This window comes from Panthera leo, chromosome B1, assembly GCF_018350215.1.
Source record: "Panthera leo isolate Ple1 chromosome B1, P.leo_Ple1_pat1.1, whole genome shotgun sequence".
NCBI lineage: Eukaryota > Metazoa > Chordata > Mammalia > Carnivora > Felidae > Panthera > Panthera leo.
In genome coordinates this window covers 85111120-85132771 of record NC_056682.1, presented here as the reverse complement: position 1 = coordinate 85132771, position 21652 = coordinate 85111120, and the positions used below count along the sequence as shown (strand labels likewise).

The window sequence follows — 21652 nt, the reverse complement described above, 5'->3', positions numbered from 1 at the left end:
AGACTTTATCAAACCATATTCCAAGAGCTGAGCATTCAACAGAGCATCCTTGCGTGACGGGGGGGTGGGGGTGGGTGGGTAAAGGTGTCAAATGCAGCTTTACAGGGGAAAGAACCAAGCCTGAGAAGTCAGAGAACCTGGCTTTGCTCTGGGCTCTGACCAGCCTGTCTGAGTTAACAGGTTTCTTTCAGTAAAATAAAGGAGCCGTAATGATACCTGCTCTACCTTTATTATAGGTTGTTGTGAGATACAAATTAGACATTATATGTAACAGTAGAGTGCTTTACAATGTTCAAGTATTATAATAAACAGCTACTTAATTTCATCTAGTTGTCTATACCATCAGGTTTAAATAGCATTAAAGAAAAACCAATAAACTTCAAATACTAAGGAATGGTATAAGATCCTCTGGCTACTACACTCAATTTCTTTTTTAGCTACAATGGAAGAAATTTATCCTTTGGGAATGCAAGTTACAAGGGAATTTCAGACCCTCATTTTATAGGTGTTTCATTTCTTTGGGTTCTGGTAGAGGGAAGCTCTGTGATTAAAACTTGACCCTGGTCTAATTATATCATTTGGCTGGAGCAGGAAAGCTGGTTGGCATTCATCCTGTGTGTCCAGTTGATTAATATAACTGGGGATCAGGACATTTGAAGTCAGAATGCCATATTTAAGAAGGTTATTACAGTTCAAGACTTCTTTCCTAAGGCAGCATTCGCTCTGTTGAAAATACAACAGAAAATAACCCACCAGACATCATTTATCAGCACTATTTCCTTTCATGTTTCCTTCCTTTAATCCCTTAGATTAAGTGATAAATAATTTTTGGCAGTGTATACAGATAGACCCAAAAGAATCAAAGAAAAAGCTTATTAGAAAACACCATCAACAAACTTGGAATTTAGATTTTAATTTTGACTAATGTACAAAATGAACTACATTTGTTAAAAAGTCTACAATGTAGCTTCTTTGGTATTTAAAACATTTTTTCCCATTATTTTATGTTTATTTTTTTAAGTGTTTTTTTTAATGTTTATTTATTGTTGAGACAGACAGAGCGTGAGCTGGGGAGGGGCAGAGTGAGAGGGAGACACAGAATCTGAAGCAGGCTCCAGGCTCTGAGCTGTCAGCACAGAGCCAGACGCAGGGCTTGAACTCACAAACTATGAGATCATGACGCAAGTCGAAGTCGGACGCTCAACTGACTGAGCTACCCAGGCACCCCTATTTTTTTCCATTATTTTAAATGAAGGTATAGATTTAAATATATATATATATATATGTGTATATATATATATATATATATATATATATATATATACACATATATATGTGTGAGTGTGTATGTGTGTGTGTGTATATATATATGTGTGTGTATATATATATATATATATATATATATATATTTTGAGAGAGAGACAGAGCGAGTGAGCAGGGGAGGGGCAGAGAGAGAGGGAGAGAGAGAATTCCAAGCAGGCTTCACATGGTCAGCAGAGAGCCTGATGAGGGGCTCGAACTCACGAACTGTGATATTATTACCTGAGCTGAAACCAAGAATCAGACGCTTAACCGACTGAGCCACCCAGGCACCCCTAAAGGTATAGATCTTAAACAAGCTTGATGGTTCACTGAGTAGGTATATGTTTATGTACAAACACCCACTGTTTCCATCACCCCATACTTCTCTCCTCTCCTTACCAGTGAATACCCACTCCTTGCCACGAAGCCACCATTATGACTTCTGTCACCACAGGTTAGCTTTGCCTGTGACTGAATTTCATATAAATGGAATCCTAAAGTAGGTATTTATTTTTGCCTGGCTTCTTTTGCTTAACATGGTATTTTCATACTTATCTATGCTTTGATATATATCAATAGCTTGTTCCTTGTTTCTTCTTATCACTAATATTCCATTGCATGTATGTACCAAATTAATCTATAGATTTTCCTCTTGCTAGTTGTTTTCATTTTTTGCCCATTATGCATAAACACGCTATGACCATTCTTGTACAAGTCGTTCTGTGAACGTACACATTCATTCTCTTGGAGATGTATCCAAGAGTAGAATTGCTAGATTAGAGGTTAGTATGCATTTAACTTTCACAGAAACTGTCAAACACATTTCCAAAGCAACTGTGCCATTTTCAACTCCCACCACACTATCTAGCTTGTAATTTGGCAGAGTGTGTAAATTGATATTCCTGAAAAAATGAGTTTTGTAAACAATAGTTTTCATACACAATGACTAATGAGTGAGATGCTTTATACCTACATAAATTTCAGATAAATTTGAAAAATAATTAATTGATCAGTTATCTTATTTCTTGGTAGGGAAGCATTAAAGAGATCAGCAACCAGATGAAAATTCGTAACTTTTATAATGTGCTTTTTTTGTTAATCAAAAAGGATTATAAAAACAAAATAAAAATAGAGAAAAAGCACTATGTACTAAAAGTATGAAAACAAATATTAAAACTACTTAATATCGCATTTTACCAATTCTAGGCCATACCATTTCCTCCCCCCCATTTTAACATCTCTGATATTATGAACCATCTTATAGCCGATGGCAATTTACATTAGATATGATTTATGAGTTTAGTTAACAACAGTGGACTAAGTATGAAGTACCGTGGTAGGTCACAGTAACATCTCAGAGAAATCAAAGATGTGGGAACTAAAACTAAGCACTATCTTTATATGTGGCTATCAGATGAGAAAGATGCTTACACCGTGGTACTTCATGGTTCCAAAGGTTCGCTCACATAAGCATGCCCACGTCTGCTGGTGGGGAGTAAATTGTTACCACCATTTAGGAAAGCAGTTCAACAAAACTTATCAAGATCCTTCAAAATCACTTTTGACTCCGTAAATTGACTTTTAAGAATATATCCTAAGGGACAAATACAGAAATAGTATATATAAACAATTAAAATGGTCGTGATTTCATAATGATGAAAACTGAAAGCAATTTATTTGCTGAACAACAGGGGACAATTAAATAAACTCCAACAACGGACTATATTGTGCAACCACTAAAGTATTTTTAAAAAATTTCTAAAGTTATAGAAAAATGCTTATTTATTTATTTATTTATTTTCAGGAGTAGAATTTAGTGATTCATCACTTACATATAATACCCAGTGCTCATCCCAACAAGTACCCTCCTTAATGCCCATCACCCATTTTTAGCCCATCCCCCACCAATGCTTACTTTTTAATGTCAAATAAGAAAGTAGAAAAAAATTATATTAATGGTCTGGCTCTACAAGGTTTACCAATATACATGCGATGTTTATATATATCCATTAGAAAAATTTAATATACCAATATGAATAATGATTATTTCTGGGTGGTGAGATTATTTTTGTTTACTTTATACTTTTCCCTATTTTCAAAATTTCCCACAATTAGCAATAAAACCTTGAAGTTATTTTTAAAATCACATGTATAAAGAAATAGCTGTGAAAATGATGACTAATAATCTAATTTGCATAACATGGGCATGAAAGAATAAGTCAAACCTCATGAAAATCAGCCAACATTCATCACTCTTTTCACAAATAAGGAACCTGGAAAAAAATCTGTTCCTAATCAAGCGTATATATCGGTCACGGCAGGGTAAAGTCAGGATAGACCATTGCTGCCTGTCCAGAAATTACCCCTTTGTTTTCCACTTCATGAATTATAGGACTCATAGTCAGAATCCTGATCACATTACAGAGTTTTATAGGTTTTTTTTTTTTTTTTTTTTTTTTTTTTTTACTCATAAACAGTTTGGAATTTTCTGTTCACACAGACATTCAGTACACTTGACTCATCTTACAATCAGACTGATCCCTGGGGCTAAAAACCTTAAGGGAACTACTATCTATTTTCAGTGCTTTCGGTAAAACTTGATTATGATTTTTAAAGTTTTCAAATATTAAAATGATGTTCATTTTTTATAGGAGATTAGAACGATTTCTTATGTTGTTCATTATGGTCTTGTAGTATCTTGCAGGGAGAGTGAATGAGAGACCCTGTGCCCCCTAAAAAGACAAGTTTATCATGAATATCGGGGTTGAACTGTGGTATTGCTCTGGGCTGTCATCCAAGATCTGGACTTCACATCAGAGTTTCAGGAGAAGCAGGGGAGGCTATGAAATGCCCAGGTGGATCTGGTTGGAAGCATCCAATGAAAACAAGGATATTCTCTGAGACATAGTGAACAGTTTCCCGTTGGATGAAAGCCACTGTTTGTTTAGCAAGGCACTTTGGTGTAGGCACTGTGCTTACACCTCCATTAGCTCAGTACATCTTATTAATTTGATTTTAAGGAGGCTGGGCCTTGCCAGGCAAGTACTCTGGGAGTCTTAGGATACATGCTTTTTTCAGACAGCTTTACAAATGGATCCCTCTACTGTTAGCCATGTACTTTATTCTAGATGTCTCCCAGAGCTGCTTCTCTGGCAGAAGAAAATGTCACCTGTCCTAGGGCACAGGACTTAATGGATTATAGTATTTGAGGAGCCAATAATTAGGTCCATGTTACAAATATGTCAGTTACATCAGCTGAGAAAGGGAAGCAGCTGGCTGTTGGGTTGGTTAGATGGACAGAGTGGACATACGATCATCTCGTCAGTTGTTGACACACCTAACAGGCCTTCCAAAGAACTCATCAAAACTAGTAAAACAAATGTCAGCTTTGACTTTTCAACTGACCTCAAAAGCATTCCTTTTCCAAATCTCCAGGCCTCACCCTTTTAGGTTCTATCTGCCTCAGATACTGAAATGTCACCAGAAATTCTTTTGTAAGTTAGAGTATCAATTAGCAAATATAAGCTTCATTTGTCCTTCACTATAAATCTGTTCTATACTCTAACAGTAACCACTTATTCTGTTTTTGATTTATAATTTGGCATATTATTGTGTTTAAATCTCCACTTCATCACTTTCAAAACAAATGCTGTTACTCGTGTTCTGATCTTTGTAAAAATGTAGACTTAAGTTTCAAAAAAAAAAAAAAAAGGCAGTATGATAAATTCTATGTCCCCAACTAGTCTCATTCCTAAAATGGATAGAAGAGGAAACGTGGCATATTTTACCACCCAGAATCCAACAATCATCTTTCCAAAATGGAACTTTGCCTAGGTGAGCCAAAGCTGGTCCTCAAGGTGTTTGTTTATTTGTTTTGTGATTAAATCTGTTTCAGTGCTTGAAATCTGTTTCTTCTGTTATGGTTTTTGAGCAACAGTGCGATACCTGCATGACTTTTTCCTATTATTTAGAATCAAAATGCAAAGATATGCACATGTTTTAAATATAAACAATTACAGATGTATCTACCAATCACCAGCTGGTACGGGTGGCCATTTTCAACTGTTGCAAATGCTGTCTCATGCTGGGTTTACTTCCCAAATCTCTCCTGACTCCAGTTCGGGCCCCCAGCATTTCTTACCTTGACTTTGCAATAGTCTCTTAATTGGTCCTCAGACTCCTGGCAGATCCCTCTGAGTTATACTCCACATAGTGCCAGCATGCAATGTAAACAGCAAAAGCTGAACCCAGCAAGCCCCTCAGCCCCTGGCTATAATCCAGATGGGCATTCGGGTCCAATGATCTAGGCTTGCCTGCCTCTCCACCATCATCCCCGACTCCTGAACTATAATCTGTCAATTATAGGTTGCATCAGTTATCTTTGCTTGAGACATTCTTACCTCTTATTAGAAAACTCCTTCAGTAAAGCTTCATGGGCAACAATTAGGCAATTTGAATTCATAACCCCAGAAACAAGGAAATAATCTGAAATATCAACTAAGGTCTACACACATAACTATTTATAACTGTGTTATTTATTATAGCAAAAAATATGTATGTGTGGGGAACAGCTTAAATGTCTAAAAATAGTCAAATAAATGATGACATATGAGACATTATATGTTAATTGAAAATGATGTTGATAAAGTTTTACAAACATGGAAAATGTTTATCCTAGAAACGACTTAAGGTGACTTAGGAGATGCAGATATTCAAAAAGGTGCCGTAAATGAAAAAGAAGAAATTAAAACAAGAATGGAGACATAAAACGGTCAAGGATAAAGCTAAAAAATCCATTTTGGCTAGGGGTGGGCCACAAATTTGGCTCTTGGCCTTCTACCGACAAACAGAAAAAAATCTGGATGGTATCATAATTCATTACCCACAATATAAAAACATTCCTTTGCTTGGAAGAAGTGTGGTTATTCTGTACATGAGCTGCTCTGGCAAAGCCCCATGAAGAAGTCATGGAATAAAATCCTAACAAGAGACACAACGGCAAGTTTCTGAAGATTGCTTTTTACAGCAACCAATCCCTGATAAAAATGTTGGCAATTGCACCAGCCAACTCCATTCTCCCTGAGGAGCTAATATGTGTAATAGGGCAGGATTTCTGGTTTTCTGGATTTCTGTGAACCTACCTTATTACAGATGTATATTCAGAGAAACAAAAGGATTGAATTATATTTCAATAAATCTTCCCAAAGAGTAGAATTTTTTAAAAATCACACTTTTGATACATTTAATGAGTTTAAAGTTGTACTTGCTAAAAAAGTACCTGGAGTCCAGCTAATCTAGCTGGATAATTAAAAATAGACTTATCAGCATGAATAATTAAGGGGCAGGAGTTGAAGCAGGAAGATTAGTGAGAAAGCTACTACAGAAAGCCAGGAAAGAATGGATGGTGGTAATGATGTTAGTAATGGTAACAGGAGCACTTATAGTCCTAATCATAATAAGAGTAACATCATATTAGTATTGTAATAATAGTAACAAGAATAATAATAGCAACAATGATAATAATTATCATTCTTTGTTAGGTTTTAAATTGAATATGTAAAAATTGATTATTAGTTAGCCAACTTTAAGTTAAATTAGATGCTTACATCAAAATCTAGGTTTCTTCACTGACATTTTCTTTATAATAAAGGTCAAAGCTAAATTAAAAATACAACACACACACACACACACACACACACACACACACAACCCTCCAGACTAGGGGAATGGGGAGTTAACATTTAACGGTTAGAGTTTTAGTTTGAGAAAATGAAGTTTTGGAAAAGGGCAGTAGTGGTGATCATACAACAATGTGAATGCATTTAATACCACTGAATTATAAACTTAAAACATGGTTAAAAAGGTCAATTTTATGTTACGTATCTTTTATCCCCCCAACCCTTTCCAGAATTATCTGATCTAACAGGTAACCCTGCTCAGGACAAAAATGACATCCTGTTGTGAAGAACCAGGAGCCTGGACAAGCCCTGGACCCACAGGCCACTCATTGACCTTGACTCAGGGGGTGCTCAGAGCAGCCCTGCCTGCTGCTCTCCTTCAAACACTGGAAGCTGGCTTGAAGCTTCAACACTAAACAGTATAAGCGCAACACTTCCCAACCAGAACTATCTTGGGATAGGTGTTACAACTAAGTTGCTTTCCTTATCCAACCACTAACCCCTGCTCTAAAATATCAAAATCAAAGACCTCAGTAAAAGCACAGGTGGTAGTGACTGCCTCCTACAGTGTCCTCCAGGAAACACTGTTTACAAAATTGACTATATGAGGGAATTTGTTGCATGGGAACTCTGTTTACGAGCAAGGTAAAAGTGGGGGCATATCTACCAAAGATGATAATTAGTTTGAGAGGATGTTATCTGTAATCCAACTGTCATGACAGGGAGCCAGCAGGGCATGCTGCTTCCACGGGTCACTTCTGCATAACCCAATGATATCATCTGTATGTGAAAAACTGCTTTTGTCTGTTTTCTTTAAGTGGGGTGGGATGGTGAGACGCGAAGAGCTCAACAGGTTATTAAGAAACAAGCTAACGGGAGCCAGAACACCTTCCTGTTTAACCTCAGTAGAATATTCTGACTGGCCTGTGAAAACATCTGGACTCTTGAGGAGCAGGTTCTAAATAAGCACCAACATGCCAGGGGCTTTGGTTGGTTTATTTAATTTAGAGTTTGATCAGCTTCTGCCTACAGAGTCAGAGGCCAAAGGAAAGTCAAAATGAGCCACTAATAATCTAGAACCATTTCTAACATATTCTTAGAATATTAAGTGAAAAGAGGATAATAAACGATGTTGACAGTAGTGTCTCAAACTTGAAAAAATAGGCATGGCAAATCAAAGCAAGGAAACATACACACATATTAGCAGTTGTTATCTGCTAACGCTGAGGGAGTCAGATAATTAAATATTTATCCAGTATACCAATCTTCTATAATGAAGATGTAATAGACAAAGCAAACTGCTGTTAGTGTGAAAATGTACTTTTTTTGTGGAGCCTTTCTTGTGCCTAGCTTTGCTTCCTCCAACTTTTTAAAATCCATCTTGCTTTGGTTGTTGTACGCATCGCTCTGAATTGTGATTGCTTGTTTAAACTCACATCTCTCTCTTCCACACTAGACTGATTTCCTTTAGGGCAGAGATCATGCCAGAGTTTTCAACTCTGGTACTTCACACCATGCCTGGCAAACGGCGGCCACAAAATAAATGTCTATTGTTTCAAATGAAGCATTCAGGCCCTTTAAAATTGTTCCTACAACATACAAGAGTTCCCAAAGTCAAAGGAAAAGACAGTAGCAGACACTAATACCCTCCTAAATTAATGATAATGCTGTAGGGATCCATCAGAGAAAGGAAATAATTCTACAGGCACCTAGGGAAAGGATGCATATATTCCTTTCTTTCTTTCGTTCTTCTTCTTTTTTTTAATGGCAGACTTTCGCTCTGCCCAAGGAGGTCAGATTATTTTTGAGCCGGAGTGTTTGAAACTGGGTAGCTAAATAGACTGAAATGGTTAACTACTGAAGAAAAGGAACATCGTAGGATAAAAGCCACGGGAAGAATCTGAGAGCCCAACTTATTCTCTGGACAAGAGAAGACAAACATCTCAATTCAGTGCTTCAATAAAATATCTTCTGTAGCTAAAAATCATAATCACAAGTACAAATCTGACTCGCCAAAACCAGCCCTAAAGTAAACTGTAATGTAGATTTCGGCATATAGATGCTGTAAGCAAAATCAAAGTTGTTTGGAAAACATCCTAGTGGTGTATTAGGATCAAACCCAAACCACAAAAGTTGGACCTGTCTGACCCTGAGGTGCTTTGTGTGCTGCTGTGGATGTGCATGTCTGTCTGGCCCCACAGGGAGCCTCGTCTGTGCATGTGCTGGAGAAGGCCCCTGGGGGAAAATGGTAAGTGCATATGTGCATGACTTAACTTCAGTAATCGGCGTGACTACAGATAAGGAAGGGAGATCATTTATTAATTCATCCTAATTTGTGCAAGGGTTTCCAAAAGACACAAACAAGAGAATGACTCTGAAAAAATCATGGTACAAGAATATCCTGGAGTGATTTGGAAAGACACCCTAAGTGACCCCAATAGAGAAGTGATGTACCTGGTGTGTCAGAAGTTAGGAGGCTGCAGAAAAGAGTATAAAAGAAGAAAGACAAAATCTAGATTTTTTTTTGAAACTGTTTATACTCTGAGGGGATGCAAAAAATTCTGTGGGTGAGTCAGCCTGGAAATAATGAGAAAGAGAGTCTATAAAGTTCATAGGAGCTAGGGCTTAATCATACCCCAGAGGAAATTATGTAGCAAAAAGCAAATGCCAGTGCATTTGTTTGATAACATCCATTAGCGCAGACTGTCTGGCAGAAACAAGCAACAGGCATCAAAATATCTCGACTTTAAAGTCAGCACGGAAAAAATGGATGAGCTCTTCAAAGAGCAAATATATGTGGCTCATCTAAGATCAAACAATAAGGAACTCTAACCTGTACTTGGTAATTCTCAATGTTATTTTGTTATTTAAAGCAGGGCCCACAATAAGGAAATAAAAGCAGATGGACAATAAGAAGCTTGAAGCAGAAAGAATCAAGGAATGAGCTGAGAACCAAATAATAATGTAAAAATGAAGAATTTCAGGCCAAACTGAACTGGCCTAGGGCAAGGGCTAGTATAAATATAATTGAAGTTCCTAAAGTTTTATTTTTTTTTTGTAAATATTAAAATGCTATTTCCTTGGTTAGTATTTCCAAAAATTATACTGTAGGAGATAGATCTGGAATAGTACATGATGACAATCTAAACACTGCTAAAGCAATGTAATTTGTCATAATTAAGAACTGAAATCAGCCAATGTTCCACAACAGGCGCATGGTAAATTGAATTGTGGTACATCTATGGCTTGGATATTATGCAGCTTCTAGTTAATTCTACGCAGTAACATGGAATGTACATGACAGAGCTCTAGATGAAGAAGTCACTTTATGCAATATGGATTACAGAGCTAAAGTAATGCTATATATAGTTTTTAAAACAGACTTTCTTAATTACATTTATATTCTCAAGAAAAAGTTTCAATTCAACTTAAATTTGCTTTGATATTTTTTTTAGTAGTACCCTCACAGAGCTCTAAACATACACCAAGCAGAAGCAAAGCACGTTCCTCGCTTCTGTGAGGCTTTATGAAACCCTTAGTAAAATATTGCAGACATAAAAAAATGCTACCTCTGGAGCAGCATCTCTGTAGCTCACACACCGCCTGCCATTCTTTGCCAGTGTTTCTAGAAGTCACCAAGGAAATACCAAATGTAATGTCTGAAGAGAGAATTGATACATTCCCTCATAGGAAGACCCATCGAGTCTTCACGTGTCCCAGTTTATGATTTTGCCGTAGAAACAGTCAAGCATCTATAAACTAGGGAAAGTGAATCCCTAGGGAAGAATCTGGCTAGGGCCAGCACAGTGTACTTTTCTCCAGGCCCTTTCCTGATGATCAATGTGCCTAAAAGCATTTCAGAAGAGATCCATTCCCCTTGGGAGTTTCTGCATTTATTTGCATACGCTGTCCTTTTTTTTTTTGACACTTCTTTGTCATTTTGGGATTATTAAACTAATTCCTTTACAGGCATATTTTCTTTTGTATGTCTAAAAAACAGTTCTTAAAGGTGCCCTGATTTATATCTTTGTGTATTTTATCTACTTTATTTACTTAAATACTCTTAAGAATTTTTAAAGCTAATCTTTCTAAGTGAAGAACCTTTCTTCAAGGGATAATTTTTTTATTTCTAGGATACTTCACAGATGCAACAACAACACTAAAAAAGCTGTTTAATTATAGGAAGACAGCTTTTATGCAGTCTTGAAGTATTTGATTTCATTGAAGTATTTAAACTTATTTAATTTTAGCCATATAAAAAATTCAAATACCTTAACAGTGAATTTCAATTAGGGAGAAGGATTAGGGTTATACAGGAAATCACTTGGGGAGTTCTTGCAACTAGACCTGTTGGCATTTCCAAATTCTAGGAGTTTTGGAGTGACTGTCACATTCCCTTCCTGCTGGTAAAACAAACAAAACAAACAAACAAACAAAAAATCCAAAAAAAACAAAAACAAGGGAAATGGAATTTGCCTTTGACTTCCCAGGTACTCCTGACCATATTCTGGCTGTTGATCCCTTCATGAGTATTCACAGCATACTTTTAAGAGTTCATTAATTATATTAAAACAGCACTTGTGAAAGTGGGAACTGATTCTAAACACCACAGTTTTGTTGTTATAGAAAGCTCTTACTTGGAGCCATATCATCAAATTGTGTATCATGAGGTTCTAATGAATAACAGTACTCATCCTTTGGTGCAAGGAAGATCAGAAAAATATTTATTTCACAAGAAAGAATGCTTTCAAGGGGAAAGGTCACACAAAAAGAACAAGGTTTTTGATTGTTTGATACTTAAACCCGGAAATGGTTGGGCAGACTGACCTTGCTGGGCTAGGCCATGCAGGTCTGAGCCAGGGAGGTCAGCAGGTACTCGGCATGCACACCCCATTCAAAAGCAGGCAGCCCAGTGACTCACCGGCAGGGCAAGATCCGTACAACGTCGTTGGGCTTGTACCCTTCAATGCAAACTGCACAGTTATCAAAATCGGGCTCTGTTTCCTGTAACAGAGAAAATACAGATGAACCTACTTGTGTAGCTTCAGCTCTTGGGGAAATATCCAAACAAGCAAGGAGAGCTTGCTTGGAGCAAGGCTTTCAATGGCCCAGCTGCCATTTTCTTAATCAAAAATTGCTCAGTTTCCATTCCTTCCAACCTCCACTTTTTGTTTCTGGGTTCCACTGCAAGCGCTTTTGTAAGGGAACGGTTTTTTAATGTATCGTTACTAATTATGCTATTTATTATAATTGTGAGAAAGCAATTTTTAAAAATACCATCACTGAGAATGCTATTTATTATAATTAGAGGTGACATCAAAAGCTCAAGGATGAGAAATAGCGTTTAGGGAGAACTGTCTGAACGATATTTCATCTATCACCTCCTTGGGAATCTTATGTACACAACTCCAGAACAATGGATTTAACTTTTTATTCAAGTATATAAATCTCTTTCAATACCCCATTGTATATGACTTATGTGGTGGTCCCTGTTCTTTTATTCTTCTGTTTGAGGGGAAAAAGTAATGAAAAAATATACTTTAAGTTTAGTAATGAATTAAATGAATTTCATCTTATTAAGCTCAATAGTCTTTTTATATAGTTGAAAAACAGCAGCATGTAGTGAGACAAATCAATTATTCAGACTAAAGACAATACATGTAAGAGTTGAGAATCCCTTACAATGGCCCAAGGAGCCCCAAATACATGTACTGCAATCCGCTGCTCTATAATTTCTTCTGGGGAGAAGAGAGACCTTTAGAAGTCTGTGGGCCTGGACTATACTGTTTTATTGTTCCTCCTCAAGATATGCTTCTGCTTTTGATATGGTCATTGCAGCAGTATTTACAATAGCCACGATATAGAAGCAACCCAAGTGTCCATTGATAGATGACTGGATAAAGAAGATGTGGTGTATATATATGTGTACACACACACACACACACACACACACACACACACACACACAATGGAATATTACTCAGTTATAAAAAAGAATGAAATCTTGCCATTTGTGATTGCATGGATGGATCTAGAGAATATAATGCTAAGTGAAATAAGTCTGTCAGAGAAAGACAAACACCATATGATTTTACTCATAGGTGGAATCTAAGAAACAAATGAACAAAATAAAAAAAAGGAAACAAAACAACCAACAAAACCCAAACTCTTAAATACAGAGAACCAACTGGTAGTTGCCAGAGGGGAAGTGGGTGAGGGGACAGGTAAAACAAATAAGGGTGATTAGGAGTACACTTATCTTTTTTTTAAAAAATTTTTTGATGTTTATTTTTGAAGGAGAGAGAGACAGAGCGTGAGTGGGGGAGAGGCAGAGAGAGAGGGAGACACAGAATCTGAAGCAGGCTCCAGGCTCTGAACTGTCAGCACAGAGCCCGACATGGGGTTCAAACCCGTAAACCATGAGATCATGACCTGAGCCGAAGTCGGAGGCTCAATGAACTGAGCTGCCCAGGCGCCCCAGGAGTACACTTATCTTGATGAGCACTGAGAAATGTATAGAATTGTTGGGTCATTAGGTCATATACCTGAAACTACTGTATAACACTGTATGTTAATTATAGTGAATTTAAAAAAGATATGCTTTTGCTCTTGGCCTTATGTCATCATTCTACAGCTAGGGAGGCTGCTGCAATGACTTCGGGGTTCTAGATGCTAGATTCAGAGGGACTGAATATCAGTGGAGGACATCACTCATCATATAACACTGTCCTTTTTGCAAGGATTTATGGACAAATATTCTCAAGTTGGAACACCAGGAACAACCATTTGGTTTTTACCTTGTGGGACACCAGAATAAGGTAATTAGATATTGCTTGAATATGTTTTCCTTCTTTGCCTTGGCTCCTGGGAAGCCCCAACCTAAATTTGGGATCCATTTCTGTTACACAGTTCAGGTAATATATTTGTGTACAAATTGCATCCTACCTCCACCTGTTTTTCCTATCCTTACTTTTCAGTGTCTTATATATTCTGTCCAACGACTTAGTTGTTCTATTGCCTGTATCTTATTAACTGTTTTAAATTATATTAATAAAGATGGGTATAATAACAGACTTACAGGAGAGCTATTGTCACATATCCCCTTTTCCCACCCTTCCCTCTCTTCTACCCTGGCTGCCAGAAAAGTCAGGAACTGTTTTAAGATAGCCCCTTACCAAAAAGAAAAGAGGCTGTTACCTTGTCGCCCTTCTTGATGGTTCTGACCTGGAGCTTGCTGATCGCTTTCTTTGCTGCATCTCCCAGTCGGCGCTGAAAAACCAAAAGCTGCTTGTGAGTAATAAAGATGTGTAATTCTTGACCTTGTTTCTGATGGCATTTAATAAACCAGGCCAGCTATCTCTGAAATCATGCACAAGTGGCATGAGTGCTAAGGACGATGGCTGGAAGAGATGGGGCAGTCATATTTGTGCAAAGTGGTTCTAGTAATTGAGGTCTATTAAAGAGCTCTGCCATTGAGAGACGCTCTTCACGCGCAATGTTAAGCAAGTGACAAATGACATGGGAAAATCCCGCACTACAGGGACTCCAGCGCGGGTTACAGTTGTGCAGACTAGCATACACACACCTAAGTTCAGTAACTTGCCACTCTAGCCATTTAACTTATACAAGGAGATAGTCATTCTGGAGTAGCTGGAATAAACTTCATCTCCTTTTGCACAAGCAGGGTTTATTGTTTGTGTATTTCTTTCAATTTGGAATTTTAAGGAATTTCCTTTGCTTATACAGACCCAGCCTAGATTTATATCTCACCTGTACTATCCTATTCCATCACATTCTTACATGCCAATTTCGCATCCTCTGTGTATGTTTAAGAGTGGGTATGCATATAGGAAAATGCATAAAACATACATGTTCAGCTTAAATAATTATAAAGCACACACCTGTGTAACCACTGTAACTCATGTCAAATAATATATTATCACTTCTTTTTTCTTTTTTTGATAGGGAAAGTTGCCATCCTAGTGAGCCCTGCAATAATGTAATGATAGACCAATGAGGAAGAAGGGGAGAGGGAGAAGGGGTGGGTGGTGAGAGAATTAAGTTTTAATCTGTCAAGCAGATTTGCTTGTGTGCCTGTGAGTTTTCTACATGTAGCAACTCCTTCTTAGGTACTATCCTGTAATAGAAGTGTATTTGCAGCAGTGAAACATATTTGAAGGACTATAATAAATAAGACATTTAACAAGAATAATCACTTGCTTTAATATTTTTTCCTTTTGGAAATAATACTCAAGCTTCTTTCTTTTCTTTAAAATTGTGAACATATTCTAACAAACAGTTAACATACTCTAGGTACTGCTAAAACTTTATATGCAATATCACCTTCATTCTTACAATAACCCTATGGGAAAAAATAGTACTTTATAGAAAGAACTGAGACTTACAGAACTTAATTGTTTATCATAGTCAATGAAAACTCAGAATTTGAATTAAGTTTGACTGTAAAGCCAAAGCTAAACTACCACTCTTATTATTCACTAATCACCCAATCAACAGACCAGCCAGTCAGCCCACCAACCAACATCCACCCAATCAGCCAACCAGCTAACCAATCAGCCAGCCTGCCAATCAACAGACATGTGGCCAACCAGCCATCCAACCAATACCTGGAAAGCTAGCCAGCCAACCTACCAATCAGCTAGCAGCCAACCAACATCTGGCCAGCCAGCTAATCAGTCAACCAGCCAAGGAACTAACCAACCAAAATCTATTAAGTGTTTATCAATATGGCACTTCCTCAAGCATACCGCAGCAAATAAGTAAATTAAGTAGAAGACAGGTGTTCTCCTTGTTAATTCATTTTCTTTTATATTTTGTCCTTAGTTTCTAAATGATTACCTGCAATTTTAACAGAAAAGTTAAGTTTGGTTGTTACCTAAAAGGAGACCTACATACACTTGAGATTTATGCAGAAGTCCATGAGTAGCTAGCAAACTAAGGTAGCAGGAAAAACAAGGAAGGTTTATAATGATAAATACCATGGTGGGGGGCACATTGAGTGAAAGGGAAAAACACTGAGATGAAACTAAACAGGATGGAACTCTCTGTCCTTTCTTCTTCCTCTAATGTTTTGATCTACAATCCTTTGATCTTAACTCAGGCCACTTCTTCAGGGAGCTCTTCTTCCATGTCTCCCAAGACAGAAGATCCTTCTCGTCTATACCTTATGGAATCTGTTCCCGCTGCTTCATAACACTGTCATAACATTTGCAACGTGACATTTGTTTGTATAACCTATCCCTGTTACATTTCCCTCAAGAAGGTTCCAGCACCTAGAGTAACGCTGCCTTTGATAACTGACAATTAGTCCACATGTATTCTGAATTAGTTATTTTGTCCCAGGGTTTTGGAAACAATGGTAGTGAAAAGGGGCACCTACTGGCTGAGTTGATAGGACATGTGACTCTTGATGTCGGGGTTCTGAGTTTGAACCCCATTATGGGGGTAGGGAATACTTAAAAAAATTAAAAATCTTTAAAAAATGGTAGTTCAAAAACACATTAATTCCTGCTCTTTCTAGCTTACAATCTAGTGGAAACTCCATAAATGTTCGATGAGTGAATTAAAATCTTAAACCAAAAGATTTTTTTTGAAGCATGAAAAACCATCTATGAAATTTAGCCAGTTAACAGGAAAATTAATGGACAAACTATAAGCAATATATGTGGTAAGGTAAGCAAAGCTGTGATCCTGGCTTTGGCAAAACCAGTCAGTCTCAATGAAGAGCTGCTTTCCACTGGAAAAGAAACCTGGAGCAGGAATCGAAAGGAATTGAGACGAGGCTACTAGTTACTAGGAGTAAGTGTAACAAACCTGTAGGATATTACATTTAGAATAAGAAATCTGGACCCAAATAAACAAAGGTTGATTGTTTTTCATTCAAGAGCTCAGATATTTTTGCAATTGTGTTAATGTGTATTACATAATACCTGGCCCCAACAAAATCACATCAACTGTTTTTTATTTTCAAGGGCTAAGCAGAGCAATTAAGTGGCAAGTATTATTTTCAAACAACAGTCACAGATTATACTCAAAGGAACCAGAAATGTTTTTTTCAAAATTTAATTTTATTTAAACAATTCTTTAAAAATTTTTTCTTAAATTGTTGAAATTCAAAACATAATTGAGTACAATTTTTTCATAGTGCAAGTCTGCTAATGAAGAGAATGAAATTGCTTTTGGTGTGTTTAACTGGGGTTCAGAGTTAGCATTCCTAAGCATCACAATCGGTTGTTGATCTGTAATGAGGTTTTATGTACCATACTGAATATATTGTTTTCTATGCATAAGTCTTTAAATTTTTTTTTAATGTTTATTTGTTCTTGAGAGAGAGAGAGAGAGCGAGAGCACGCACACGAGTAGGGGAGAGGCAGAGAAAGAGGGGGACATAGGATCTGAAGCAGGCTCCAGGATCCAAGCTGTCAGCACAGAGCCCGACATGGGGCTCGAACCCATGAGTCACAAGATCATGATCTGAGCCAAAATCGGCACTTAACCAACTGAGCCACCCAGGTGCCCCTCTATGCATAATCCTGTGTGATGAGATTATAAGGGAAAAATAGTGAAATATAGAGCATAACCCCTATTTTCATGGAATTTATAATCTATTTGTAAAATTATCATTCCAGTGGTAGAGCAACCTTAATAAATATAATATTACTGTTTTACGAAAGAGATGAAATAGTGCATTACAAGAGCCTAAAATAATTTTCGAGACACTTTATATAGTTCTGAAGAATACCTATAAAAAAGTGAAGCCAGGCATGTCCTTTTATTAGAAAGTCTGTAATGTGGCTTATGCTGACTTATACATACGATATTCGTATTTTTTCCGTCTTAACTGTTGCTTATATTCTATTACTTCATTATATAATAGTTACTTCTTTTGACACAACCCAAAAGGAATGTTGTTTTAAAAAGTTTTTATTTTAATCACCCAATGCTTATCACAACATGTGCACTCGTTAATCCCCATTACCTATTTCACCCATCCCTCCACCCACCTCCCCTCTGGTAACCATCAGTTTGTTCTCTATAGTTAAGAGGCTGTTTCTTGCTTTGTCCCTCTCTGTCTCTCCTTTTTTCCCTTTGCTCATTTGTTTCTTAAACTCCACATATGAGTGAAACCATATGGTATTTGTCTTTCTTTGACGGGTTTATTTCACTTAGTATAATACTCTCTAGCTCCATCATGTCATTGCAAATTGCAAGATTTCCTTTTATATGGCTGAATAATATTCCATTGTGTATATACACCACATCTTCTTTATCCTAGATGGACACTTGTGCTGCTTCCATATCTTGGCTATTGTAAATAATGCTGCTATAAACATAGTGATGCATATATCCCTTTGAACTAGTGCTTTTGTATTATTTGGATAAATGTCTAGTAGTGGGATTACTAGATCGTAGAAGAGTTCTATTGTTAACTTTTTGAGGAACCTCCAGACTGTTTTCCACAGTGCCTGCACCAAGTTTGCATTCCCACCAACAGTGCACAAGGGTTCTTTTTTCTCCACATCCTCACCAACATCTGTTGTTTCTTGCCATTCTGACAGATGTGAGGTAATTATCTCATTATAGTTTTGATTTGCACTTCCTGGATGATCAGTGATGATGAGCATCTCTTCATGTGTCTGTTGGCCATCTGTATGTCTTCTGTGAAGAAATGTCTGTTTGTGTCTTCTGCCCAGTTTTAAAAAATGTTTTTTATTTATTTTGAGAGACAGCATGCATGTGTGTGGGAGAGGAGCAAAGAGAGACAGGGAGAGAGAATCCCAAGCAGGCTCTGTACTGTCAGCATAGAGCCCAATGCAAGGCTTGAGCTCATGGACTGCAAGATCATGACCCAAGCTGAAATCAAGAGCAGGATGCTTAATCCACTGAGCCATCCAGGCACCCTTCTTCTGCCCATTTTTAAATTGGATTATTTGTCTTATAGTGTTGAGTTTTATAAGTTCTTTATGTATTTTGGATACTAACCGTTTATCAATATATCATTTGCAAACATCTCCCATTCTGTAGGTTGCTTTTTAGTTTCATTGATTATTTCCTTCAATGTGTAAAAGCTTTTTTTACTTTAATGTAGCTCCAATAGGTTTTGGTTTTTGTTTCCCTTGCCTCAGGGGACCTATCTAGAAAAAATTTGGCAAGGCTGATGTTACTACCTTGCTCTATTCTAAGATTTTTATGATTTCAGATCTCACATTTAGGTTTTTAATCCATTTTGAATTCTGTATGGTCTGTGTGAGTCTTTCCTTTCCACTCAATGAGTCCCTTTTAATATTTCCTTCAGGGCTGGTTTAGTGGTCACAATCTCCTCTGGTTTTTGTTTGGGAAATTGTTTGTCTTTCCTTCTACTCTGAATGACAGCCTTGCTGGGTAGAATATTCCTGGCTGCAAGTTTTTCCCATTCAGCACTTTGAATATATCATGCCACCCACTCCTTTCTGGCTTGGAAAGTTTCTGCTGGAATATACCCTGATAGCCTTATAGGTTTTCCTTTGTATGTAACTGTCTTCTTTTGTCTTGCTTATTTTACTATTTTTTCTTTACCACTATATTTTGCCATTTTAATTACAATGTGCCTCAGTGTGCATCTGCCTTTGTTGATTTTGTTGGCAGCTCTCTGTGCTTCTTGGACTTGGATATCTGTTTCCTTCCTGGGTTAGGGAAGTTTTCAGATATTATTTCCTCAAATAAATTCTCTGCCTCCTTTTCTCTCTCTTCTTTTTCTGGTACCCCTATAATATGAATGTTATTATGTTTGATGGAGTCACTGAGTTCTCTAAGTCTATTTTCATTTTGCCTGATTCTTTTTTCTTTTGTTCAGCTTCATTACTTTCCATAACTCTGTCTTCTAGGCCATTAACTCATTCCTCTGCTTCTCCCAGCCTGCTGTTCATTCCATCAAGCATGTTTCTCATTTTGTTTATTGAGCCCTTTATCTCTGCTAGGTTATTACTTATCTCTGTATTAATGACCTCACTGTTGTCCTCCACTTTTTTCTCAAGTCCCAGTGTCCTTATGATTATTGCTTTAAATTCTCCATTGTGCATATCACTTATGTTAGGAAAGTCAGCTATGTCTCCTATTCTTGAGGGTAATGGCTTTATGAAGAAGAAGTTCTGTGGTGCCCTGCAGTATTATGTCCTATTCTGTAGGGCCTGGCACTTACAGGAGTGTCTCCTATGTGTGCTGTGTGCACTTGGCTGCTGTGTCCTAGCCACTTTATCCTCCAGTCCAGTTGTCTGCAGAGGCTCTCTTTCCCTGTTGTGGGCAGTGTTTGGTATCTGGCCTGAATGGGGCACATTTTAACGATGTGTGCTCTGGCTTGCTTGTGAAAGGAGACCTGTCATCACCGCCACAAAAATGAAGGCCTTGCAAAAGTCCCAGTTTAGGAGACATGGTGTGGACCAGGGTTTGGGCCAGTCTTCTGGGGGAAGGGGGCCTGCCGAACTAGGACTGAGACAATTGTAACTGAGAAGAGCAGTTCCACGGGTACACAGTGGGGGTGGGGCTTGGTGTAAGCAAATTAGGCAGCCAGGGTCTATGCTGCATTGCTTTCTGCAGGTGGCCATTATTTATGCTGGGGGACAAGGGAGGGAAATGTTGCCCACCAGTGTTCCTTTGTTCCTGGAGGGGGTCTCTCCTTGAATGTTGTCTCTCTGTGACATGCTCCAAGATGAGCTAATCTCCCTACTCTGTGCCCCAGGCCCTCCTCAGATTGGTTTCCATGCTGTATGTCCTTAGGCTGTTTTCTCTGCCTTTTCTCCAACAGCAGCCCCAATGTCCTCCAAGCTCTCCCTGAGCCAAGCATGCTGACCTTTAAAACTCCAGGCTTTAAGCCTCACTGGTTGCAAGAACTCATGAAATTCGGGCCTTGTTTTCCAGGCCAATTGCTATGGGGATTTTTTTCCCATGTGTTCCCATATGTTGGTCTGTCCTTCACCCTTCTCCTTGACCACGGCTCCCTCCCCACCATGGTGGCCAAAATCTGTTTGTCCACCAAACCATGTCTCCACACTTCCTACCTTCTTCAATGTGGCCTCTTCTCTACCTTTAGTTGTGAACTTTGTTCTGCCAGTCTTCAGATTGATTTCTGGGGTATTCAGGACAATTAGATAAGCTATCTATCTAGTTGTATTTGTGGGATGAGGCAAGCATAGGGTCCTCCTACTCTGCTGCCATCTTCCCCTCCAGTTCTCTAAAACAATTCTTTAGCAAATGAAATATGCCCTTCTTAAAGGTGAGCACACAAGGTAAGTTCAAAGACTACTTTAAATTTTGGCCTGCACTTAATTTCATTTTTGGCTGTATCTGAATAAAGATGAGGTGTCTTTAAAAAACATCCCCTTTTTCTCTTCCAGAAAAAGCCATTTCCATGCCCTTTTAAAGGAAAATGCAAGCTGCCTTTATTTTTAAAAAAGTGTCTATTCAGGAAATGTAAAGTATGTGGACATTAAGGAATCAGAGATTATGGTTAACAGCAGAGGTAATGGTGAAGGAATTAGACAAATTCCATTTCTGGCATTCTGATGGCTGAGAGCTGATGAGGTTAAAGGAGTTCAGTGGAGGATAAAGTCATTTGGGAGATGGGAGTCCCAAAGTAGAAGAATTAACAGATGGATAAATTAGAGTTAAAAAAAGAA

At 37.8% G+C, this 21652-nt stretch overlaps 1 protein-coding gene across 1 annotated transcript in view; it reads right to left on the bottom strand.

Annotated features, from left to right (window-relative positions):
* RNF150 (ring finger protein 150) overlaps nt 1–21652 on the bottom strand; it is a 251657-nt gene that overhangs the window by 63208 nt on the left and 166797 nt on the right. Inside the window, exons 3-4 of the mRNA XM_042935429.1 lie at nt 14178–14249; nt 11902–11984 (exon numbers count right to left, since the gene is read on the bottom strand). Coding sequence (XP_042791363.1) covers nt 11902–11984; nt 14178–14249 — 155 coding nt within the window. The remainder of the gene's footprint in view (nt 1–11901; nt 11985–14177; nt 14250–21652) is intronic.